Source organism: Eretmochelys imbricata, chromosome 12 (assembly GCF_965152235.1).
Source record: "Eretmochelys imbricata isolate rEreImb1 chromosome 12, rEreImb1.hap1, whole genome shotgun sequence".
NCBI lineage: Eukaryota > Metazoa > Chordata > Testudines > Cheloniidae > Eretmochelys > Eretmochelys imbricata.
This window is the reverse complement of record NC_135583.1, coordinates 10,974,141-10,984,913: the sequence shown is the minus strand read 5'-3', so window position 1 is coordinate 10,984,913 and position 10,773 is coordinate 10,974,141. Positions and strand designations below refer to the sequence as shown.

General features: G+C 46.8%; 1 protein-coding gene across 1 annotated transcript; it reads right to left on the bottom strand.

Annotated features, from left to right (window-relative positions):
* Positions 1-410: 410 nt before the first annotated feature.
* On the bottom strand, positions 411-1,220 carry LOC144272984 (leukotriene B4 receptor 1-like). The gene has a single exon (XM_077831419.1). It carries the CDS (start codon positions 1,218-1,220, stop codon positions 411-413), a length of 810 nt encoding a protein of 269 aa, XP_077687545.1.
* Positions 1,221-10,773: the final 9,553 nt, after the last annotated feature.

Genomic DNA, 10,773 nt, shown 5'->3' with positions numbered 1-10,773 from the left:
AATATCACTTTGTAAAGCAAATTCACAGACTTTTGAACTGATATTGTTATCCCAGCTTCAAGGCAGCTGGTAACTGTGACCCCATCCAACATGCTCTCTAACCCAAACCCAATACTCTTAAAAGAAACCAGATCGTCATCCCTGAACACTAGGATGGAACAGTAATGGTAATAGTTTTGTGATGTGAACATGACTGCCAACTCACTTTATATAACACATAGAACAGCCTTCAGATGGTATTGACTTTCAGTTTGCGCTGGATTAGAATGGGTGACCCTGAATGAATGGTTTTGTTTAGCGAGGCAAAATTAACAGTGCAAGGTGAAAGGATTGAATATTCAGTACTCTAGTCATCACTCACTTCATACATGTCTCTTGTTAGAGAGTCTCGGTGTTTACTGAAGTATCACTTACACAGACATTTCTCTCTGGGCTTCCTCTCTTACAGCTGAAGTCATCGTTTCAAAGAGTTTGAACAGCTTTGCAAATCTCAGGTGACTTTGAAAGTTCCGAGCAGCAAAGGCGTAAAGCAGAGGGTTAATGCAACTGCTAATAAATGCCAGTGATCCAGAGATGTATACTCCCGTTTCTGAGACCTCGTCCAATGCCAAAGACATCTTCTGGTTAGAGTCTACTATCTGTGTTGAAACAATTTCTATGATGTTAAACAGATGATGTGGTAACCAACAAACAGCAAAAGCCACAATCACACTGGCAATCGGCCTCGCTGACCGCTGCCTAGATGAGTAAGTCATTGTGTTTATTCTTCTTTCAACACATACATAACAAGTAGAGATGATAATAAAAGGAATCACAAAACCCACAATAGTCTCCAACAAAAGGCACAATATTTTCTGCTGATCAGAAGTGTAGTTGTGATATGTGCACTGCTGACCAATCTTTGTTTCTTCAATCTCTTGAAATGGGATTATGGAAGCTCCAAAAGCAAGAGACAGGAGCCAAATGAGAAAAACAACTTTGAGAATCACAGCTTTATTTTTCCACTTTTGAATCATGAATGGGTAGAACACAGCCATGAACCTCTCCAGGCTCAGTGTTGTAATTATAAACACGCTGGCATACATACTGCAGTAAACAACAGAAACCAGCGTTTTGCAGAAGGTGACTCCAAAGAGCCAGGTGTTAGCAAAGGAGTAAATCCAGACTGGTAAAGTAACCAGCACCAAGATGTCTGAAATGGCCAGATTTAGGATCAGCATGACTGTAGGAGATCTTTGCTTCACTTTCCCACAAATAGTCCAGATGACAATGGAATTCCCAGGGATCCCAATAGCAAATGACAAGCTCAGTATTGTGCAGACCACTGACCTCTCTCACTGTACCATGTCAGATGGCTGTTTTCTTCTGTTCTATTCATCTTGATTGGAGACTTGTTTTTTCTCTGATGCTAACAATCTCTGTTCCCTGCACTGTTCTTTTAACTCTGTAGACACAAGCAGTGAACCTCATCAAGTGCTCCCTAACCAATGATCTGAAGGCTGATACAGCATGTGAGTTCACATCCTATTGTTCAGTCCTGGCTGAAGCTGAGTTCATACTTCCTATTACAGTGCGTAGGAAGACTGCATGCATACAAAGCAAAAAAAAACAAAAAACAAACAAAAAACCCACCATATTTGCCTGATTGCTCTCATTTGTGCCAGTTATGTATGGTTATAATTCCATTTATTTCCATTTACCTCTGATTTACTCCATGAGAAAGGAGAATCAGAACCCACATATTTACTTTCCCATGCTTAAGAAGCTTACTACTTCAGTTGAAATTACTGTTTTTATAAGAAACTCTTAACAAGCTAAAGTAAAGTAGTGCACAGGAGCACTTCAGTGTTTTGTATGTGAGGATTATTTTACAAAAAGCACACACCCAAGCAAAAATTTAAAAAATAAAAGTAAAACGCTTCAGTATAAGTAGGAATAATATATCTGGAGTAATCAAAAACAAGACAAATGATTGTACCTTGCCTTGAGTACATGCCAAATTCTGCCTTTTTGTTTTTCACTCCAGTGCAACTCACTGGACCAGATTCTGATCTCACTTACCCTGGCTTCAGTGGAGTTACTCTAGATATACACTGGCATAATAGAGTTCTGAATTTGACCTAGTGACTTTAGTGAGGTTACAATGGTGTGACAAGGGTTTGGTTTTGGCTCTCTAAAATGAGAAAGAGGGATGTCTTTTAATTCTTCTGGGAAAGTTCTGCTATGGAATACACTTTAATGTAACTTCAGCTGAGCTGAATAGCAAGTGGACAAAGACTGTACACAGGCTAACCTACTCAAGCTAGTTTGACTCCGGCTAGTATGGGTAACAATAGCACTGAAGACAATACAAGCTTCAACACAGGTCATAACAGCCTGGCACAGATGTATTCCCCTTGCTAGCCTGTGCTGTGCTTTCTTCACTTCTATTGTTACCCATGCCAGCTGGATTCAAGAGAAGGTAGGCCAGTGTATGCACAGTTTTTGCTGTGTAGACATATCCTAAGACTGAAGGAAGAAGAAAATAAAAAAAGCAACTGCAACTACAAAAACAGTTGATGGGATTGGGGAACTGAAATTGGGAGGGTATTTTATATAGACACAAACAAGAAAGCAGAAGGTGTTTACCATTTCTCTCTGAAATCTAAAACTAGTTTCAAGTTTACTCCCTAATGCTGCTGCTCAGATTCAGTTCTACAAACCTAAGTAAATTTGTGCATGGAATCAATGAAGGAGAAGAATCCATCACCTCTAATGAGAATGCGTGTACAGTATTTTTTTTAATCATTTGGCCAGATACTGGTCTCCTTTCCAAAGACTGATGTAGCCCCGTCCGCTCTTGTAAAGGACACAAGCATTCTCATGTTATTTGACATACCCATGGATAAAGTGATTGCAGATTGGTCTAAAAAAATCAAGAAAGATCTTAGGTTTCAGAGTAACAGCCATGTTAGTCTGTATTCGCAAAAAGAAAAGGAGTACTTGTGGCACCTTAGAGACTAACCAATTTATTTGAGCATAAGCTTTCGTGAGCTACAGCTCACTTCATCGGATGCATCGGATGCTGTAGCTCACGAAAGCTTATGCTCAAATAAATTGGTTAGTCTCTACGGTGCCACAAGTACTTCTTTTCTTTTTAAGAAAGATCTTAGTTTCCCACAAGCAATCCTGGAAAGACCTCAAGCTTTACTCCAAGCCTGGGTAGTCCTTTCATGCCAGACAATATAGAAAGTCCTTCAGGAAAGGACCCAGCTAGAACAGAGGAAAATGGAACAGATAAAGGGGAGCTCCAGGTGGCAGAGGAGAAATTTCTGGTTGAACGCTAGGCTCTTCAAAGCAAACAGCATGACTCACAGGCAGCCCAATGCAGGGTGGAACCCTAAATTGGTGGTTGGCTTCAGTTTGCTACTCTCTGGCCAGTAGTGACCTGTGTCTCCACTGGTGCCTGTCACAGAATCATCACACAGATGTCAGTCTCTTCCCAAGAGAGAACAGGGGCCTGGGAACACAGGGGAGTCTGCAGGTCAGGACCGAGAGGCATCTGCCTCAAGTTGCAGGGCAGTCTGCCAGCATCATGCCCGGTTCAAGTCCCTCCCTCATGTGAGGAGAGGGGTGAGAGTTTGCAAAGACTAAGAGAGTTGATGGGGGAGGGTGATGTTGATGTTACAGTGGCAGGGCAGGTGGGCAAATGAGGCCATGGGGCATAGGCATGTGTTGGCGAGCAGCCCAGTAGCCACTGTTATAGTGGGAGGCCTGCTAGCTCCCTAGAAATGGGTAGCAGGCTCCAATGACCCAGACTGAGCCAGGAATAAGACAGACCTTCAAATTTTCTACACAGTTAAAATTAATTGACATTTTGTGCATAGGCCATATTTGCAGACATTATGTTGCAAACCAGTTAAGATATTAACGACTGCTTTGTCCATTTATAATTATATGTAGACCACAGGCAGGGTCCAATCAACCATTCTTAATCTTTCTTAAATAATGATGACAAAGGTTACTCAGCCAATCAACACCCTTCTGCTATAGCTAATTTGTATGCACTAATTCTACTGGTTGTAATGAGTCTGTGGCATGAGGGAATCTCTGGTTCTTCAAAGGTTCCATGGCCCCATACTTAGTTTGGGTATCAGTGCTTGAAAGACTCCCCAAGACACTGCTGCCAGCTCCACAGCATATCAAGGCAGCACTTCCAGGAAACCGATCTCAACAGAACAGTTGGAGGAACCTTTAAAGCACAGAGACATTGTGACTCCAGAGCTGATGAGTTAAAAGACCTTATCTCTGCCCAACAGCACCATGAGGGAAAAAATTCCTACCTTTAAAAATCTGTTTGATCTAATCTGAGAGCCTAAATACTTAAATGCCTTCATCATAGCTGTATTGTATGGTGTCAGTAAAGGGCAGAGTTAAGGTTGTCTGGGAGCCACAACTGTGCATTTCCATGAGTGAACATGAATGGATTTATTTTAAGTGTAACTGTAACTCTAAATTTCCTGGTTTGGGATAATTATAATATCCCTGCAATGTTTTTACCCTTAAACTACTGATACTGCCTCTCAACCTTAACTCCATTTTAACATAGTTCTTTATCTTGAAGTTTTTATAAGAGGTTGCCTCAAACATTATCTTCCACAGCTGATGATAATCCCTATGTCCAGGGTAGCAGGTACTGCAGACAGGAGAGAGAAAGAGATTGGAGAATCTATTCGTTTTCTTTCCCACTGAAATCAAAATAGTTCCATAGAACCATAGAGGGAGGTAGCATTGCTGAGCACAGCAATTTCTAGGAAGTTGCCCTATACTGGAAAGGTTGGCACCCACTTCCTGAAAAGTAGATCAAAAGTGTTCATAGCACAGTCCTGGGCTCAGAGTGTGCAATGGAGTGGGTCCCTGATACTACGGTGAAGAGTGAGATGTGGATGGATAGACTGATCCATGCCCTAGAATTGTGACAGACATGTGGATGGATAATCCATAGATGGATGAATATATGGATGGACTAGAAAAGCTGTAGAGAGACAGACAGAGTGAATGGATAGAAGCACAGTATCAGAGTTATCACTCAAGGATGCATGGACACAATCTGCTTTACAGCTCAGGGAGTGAGATTTCAGCTGCTGGTGATTTGGGAGCAGGTTTCTGCTTTATCTTTTGGTTTCATATCCGACACTTTTCTTCCCACCGTGTTTCCACCTCCTTGCTGAGGCCCAGTAGGACCGGAAAGGACAGTGAGGCCAGGATCCTGATTCTCCAGGCAGACATTCTCCATCTGGTCATGAATGCAGGTGATGAAGTACAGCTGGGATCCCATCAGCTGAGTGGCCGATTCACTAACACCCTCAAACACATCTCAAATCAGCCAGTGTGCTCTGAGCTCTCCTCACTTCTAGGCAGGCCTGGCTCAAGTACTAGACCCAAAAGGCCCATATTTGGACCCCGTCCCACAGAGTCACATGCCTATGTGATGATGTCATTGCCGGGGGAAAGGGAGCCCTCATGCCTCCACTCCTGGTGGGGGATGGGACCCTGATTCTTCTCTAGACTTGGGGAGGGAGGGACCCCTGATACCGAACCTGTCTGTTTGCTGGGGAACTGGGGCAGGAGGGAGCTCAGCTGCTACTCCTGGATGGAGAGAGGAGAGGTTGCCAGGAAGGAAGTTGCTGCTGCCCCAACCTCTGGTGCTGCAAGTGGGAGAGGGCTTTTTATCCGTCACTGCAGCACTAGTCGAGATGAGAGGCTGTTGCTTGTGCCACTATCCGCTCCTGCCAGCAGTGTGTGGGCAGGCAGGGGCAGGAAGGTGGCCAGGGGCAGGAAGGTGGCCCTACCACAGCTATTTCCTCCCTTCCCTTGGCAGAGGGGATCCCAGACCCCTTCTCTCACATGAGGAAAAGGGGAGTTGGGAGAGGGGATGATTGTCACGACCCTGCTGCCTACTCAAGCCCTCCATCCCATGCACTGGTAACTCATTCACTTCCCTGGGGGATAACTTTGCTTTGGCTTGGTACTATCTGACCAGAAATATTTGGAACTGACACTAGGGGGATGATCATCCATGGAGACTCAACTGATCTTTTTCTCTCTTTTGCAGAGAAATTAACCACCAAACCCCTAAGGGAGCAGATTGAGGAGATGGAGGAACTGTCCAGGGCAATCACCAAAGGGTATGAGATCTTAGTGGGAGGCTCACAAGAAAGCCCTTTTCAAGGTTAAACTTTACTTAATGTCTCTGGAGTTGTGCACTGAAATCCCTTGTGTGGAAGGCGACAGCCTCACCCTGTAATTTCTTTTCCACAGGGTGCTGGATTGCAGCCTGCTTGCCAGAGGGAAGAATGACCTGCTGCAGAGGCTCCTGGATGGTTCTGCTGACACCAGCTTGGCTGAGGAGGTGACTGACTCATTCTATCCAGCACTGGGTGTAGAAGTGTCTAGAACTCAAGGCTGGAGATTTGTTTTGGGTGGCTCAGGGGAGTAACTAGGATGAGGGGTGACATAGCACCTGGAATAGATTTAGTATGGTGTCTCCCTGGTGTGGTTTCCAGCCAGCTGCGATCATTTTGAACTTCCTGGGCAGGTTGAAGTGATCAACCCTAAATGCTCCATTAGTAAATCTCGATTGGCCTGTTGTGTTGCTACCAAGAGGTGACATTTAATTTACAGGTTTTCCTGGAGCCCAGGGTGAAAGCTTGAAACACAAGCTGATCCAGGGACTTAAAAAGAAGCTGGAAGCCCCCAGAAGCCATCGGGAGTTATTCAGGTCAACTCAAGGTAAGAAGCTAAAGTAAGGCTGAAAATTCACTGCAGTCACCATTGATGTGAGTTCACCAAGTCTCAGCATCCAGAATGTACAGCACCCCCATCCACCAACACCATAAGAGAAACGAAAGAGCAGAATATGATCTGGGTGAGAAACTGAATGGAACCACTGTTCTTCCCCTTGTGGGATGTGGTGTTGGCACAAACCCTAATGCCAGGAAGCAGCTCATTGTTTCTGGTGTGTATGTAGGAGGAGTCACTCACTAACAAGGTCACCAGGCAGTGTTCACAGTTTCCTTATTTCACCCTGATAGTTAACATCTGTGGGCCATAGATCTCTTTTACGTCTGTTGGATGCAAGTTGTCTGGACCTGCTGATTTAAAAATGTCTTAGGTGTTGTGTAACACCTTCCTTGGTTACTAATGGATTGGAAAGTGTTTCATCATTCTCATGTGAAATGTGTACATCATCCTTCTTCCTTCTAAATACAGAACAGAAATAATTATTTCAGTGTCATTATTAACAATTTTATCAGCTCCAACTATTAATGAGCCTCAACCAGTGCTTGTATTTCTTTTGTTCCAAATGTCCTTAAAAATATACAGAACGCTTAAGATACAACTCAGTATAGATAAATACATCATGAACAGGTGAATGAGCTATCATGATCAAAGTGATGTGCTTATTCTACTACAATTAATTCCAGGTACTTTTTGTGCTGTGTACCCTGTGATCATAATCAGCATCATAGATTCCATATTTATCACCTACATGCCGCATTTCTCAGCTGTCTAACCAGATATATCTAAATATCTGTAGATCTGGGTACTGACACATTTGGCCTACTTATTTTTCATTGACATAATTTGAGATACTGAAAGCAATTATGTGGGAGTCATGAATACAAACAAAGGTACCGGCTGGTGTTAATCCAACAGCAAGGTATGAGAGAGCAAAGGAATGAGAGGGAGCACGGGAGCTGCCCTGAAGGAGTCTTGAACCCTTGAGCAGGCTTTCTACATGAGCCAACCAGAGACACCTGCAGGGCCGTCCTAACCCATACGCAAAGTACACAGCTGCGTAGGGCACCAGGAAATTTGGGCACCACATTTCCTGGGGCCCTGCACTGCTGCATGCTGTTTCAGTCCCTCCTCCGCCTCTTCACCATGCCCCACGCCCCTGCTCCGCCCCACCCCCACCCCTTCCCCAAGCCCCCGCCCCTGCTCCGCCCCCACCCTGTCCCCACTCCCCTGAGGACTGCTGCAGGGGTCGGGCCTGCACTCACCATGTCATAAGTGGAGCGACCTGGCCCCAGCCTGCTCCACTCCCCTGGCTCCCAGCCACGCCACTGATGAGTGCTGGGGGGTGGTTCCCCCCTAACCCCCCAAGGCTGGGAGCCAGGGGAGCAGAGCAGAGCGGGCTGGGGCCAGGGGGCGGTTGCCACCCTGTCCCCCAGCCACCCCCCCTGCAAAGGCCTGGGGCCCCGCACAGCCCCCCCATGGGGAGCTGCATAGGGCACCAAAATGGCTAGGGACGACCCTGGACACCTGGTACATGGAAGGGGTTGGTACCTTAGCAGTTGACTCTTAATATAAAACAAAACCTGAAGCAGCCCTAAAGGGAAGGGGGGAGTTGATCCTGGGAAGTCTGCAGGGGAGTCAGTTCTGAGCAGGGCAGATGCAAGCTGAACCCCAGAGTGGGTCACCTCATAAGAACTGATAAAAAAGAGTCAGAGAAGGAATTTTTTTGATTGCCCAGGCTCTGAGGTAAGAGCCATGCTCTAGGATAGTTTTTTGGCACTTTAAGTTTTACTTTTGCTTATCTGAACAATATGATTTTGGCAATTAATTGATCTTTAAATATTTATGGTAAATAGGCCCAATGGCCTGTTATGGGATGTTAGATGGGGTGGGATCTGAGTTACTACAGAGAATTCTTTCCTAGGTACCTGGCTGGTGAATCTTGCCCATATGCTCAGGGTTCAGCTGATTGCCATATTTGGGGTCAGGAAGGAATTTTCCTCCAGGGCAGATTGGAAGAGACCCTGGAGGTTTTTCACCTTCCTCTGTAGCATGGGGCACGGGTCACTTGCTGGAGGATTCTCTGCTCCTTGAAGTCTTTAAACTATGATTTGAGGACTTCAATAGCTCAGACATAGGTGAGAGGTTTATTGCAGAAGTGGGTGGGTGAGATTCTGTGGCCTGCATTGTTCAGGAGGTCAGACTAGATGATCATAATGGTCCCTTCTGACCTTAATATCTATGAATCTATGAATAAACTAGGGTTGCCAGGTGTCTGGTTTTCAGCCAGAACGCCCAGTTGAACAGGGTGCTGACCAGGCTGTTAAAACTAAAAGTCCGGTCGGCGGTGCTGCGGGTCTAAGGCAGGCTATTCCCTACCTGTCTTTGCACCACGCTGCACCCTGGAAGTGGCCAGCAGGTCCAGCTCCTAGGCGGGGGGCGGGAGCATGGGTCTCCGCTTGCTGTCCCCACCCCGAACACCAGCTCCACACTCCCATTGGCTGGGAACTGCAACCAATGGGAGCTGGTGAGGCAGTGCCTGTGGATGAGAGCAGAGCTTGGAGCCTCCTGGCCTCCCTGCCTAGGAGCCAGACCTGCTGGCCGCTTCTGGGGTGCAGTGCAGAGCAAGGACAGGCAGGGAGCCTGCCTTAGCCCCACTGTGCCGCTCACCAGGAGCTGCTCGAGGTGAGCCCGCACCCCAACCCCGAGCCCCAACCCCCTGCCCCAGCCCTGAGCCCCCCCCAACCCAGAGCCCCCTCCCACATCCCAACCCCCTGCCTCAACCCGCAGACCCCTCCCGCACTCTGAATCCCTCAGCCCCACCCCCCAGAGCCTGGAGCCACCTCTTGCACCCCAAACCCCGCATCCCCAGCCCCAGCCCAGAGCCCACACCCTCAGCCAGAGCCCTCACCCCATCCTGCACCCCAACTCCCTGCCCCATCCCAGATCCCCTTCCTGCACACTGAACCCCTCATTTCTGATCCCACCCTGGAGCCCACACCCCCAGTTAGAGCCCTTACCCCCCTCCTGCAAACCAATCCCCTCCCCCAGCCCAGTGAAAGTGAGTGAGGGTGGGGGACAGCGAGCCACCGAGGAAGGGAAATGTAGTGAATGGGGTTGGGGCCTCGGGAAAGGAGTGGGGCAGGGCCTTGGGGAAGGGAAGGGGCTAAAGTGTTCAGTTTTGTGCGATTAGAAAGTTGGCAACCCTAGAATAAACCCAGACCCCAAGGAGGGGATTGTGATTGAATGAGCAAAGGTGTGTGGAGTCTGTGTAAAAGAGCCTGGAAGAGCGATAAGAAAGAGCAATGCAGTGTAGAGGCATCCCTGGCCACAAAGGGCTGCATGGGTGGAGGTCAGCTCTCTTGCGAAGGGCTACAGGTATCCTTTCTGGTCTCTGTGGTATGTGGTGTAAGACGGCCAAGCAAAGTTAAGTCATGGCACATTCATGTGGGTGTCACACACCCTTCTAAGAGATACTTTGTCTACACTACAGGGGAAATTCAATCTAAGCTATGCAATTTGAGTTACGTGAATAGTGTAACTCAAATCGACGTAGCTTAGATCTACTTACCGCGAGGTCCACACTCCATGATGTCAACGGGAGATGCTCTCCTGTCGACTCCCCCTACTCTTCTTGATCTGGTGGAGTACAAGATTCGACGGGAGAGTGATCTGCCGTCGATTTAGCGCATCTTCACTAGAAAATGATTGTGGTAATTTGGACTTTCTCAGATGTTTGACAGGCCATCTTTGTAATTTGGGAGAGGTGCACCTTTCTTCTGTGATGTGTATATAAATCCAAAGTAAATAAATAAATGTGAGATGAACTTGTAAAGAAGGGGTGATCGCTCAATAGCGTTTATTACTGCTTGGAGCTACCTATGGGTCTCACAAGGTTTCCATTTCAGTTTCTTGAGGGTCTTCCTCTAATAGGCCACAACTTGCCTTTGTCTATTGTGAACCTGAGGGGGGCGGGGAGGAGCACGGCTCCTG

Excerpts from the sequence above, each read along its gene's own strand:
- LOC144272984 (XM_077831419.1), bottom strand. The coding sequence starts at position 1,220 with ATGCTGATCCTAAATCTGGCCATTTCAGACATCTTGGTGCTGGTTACT.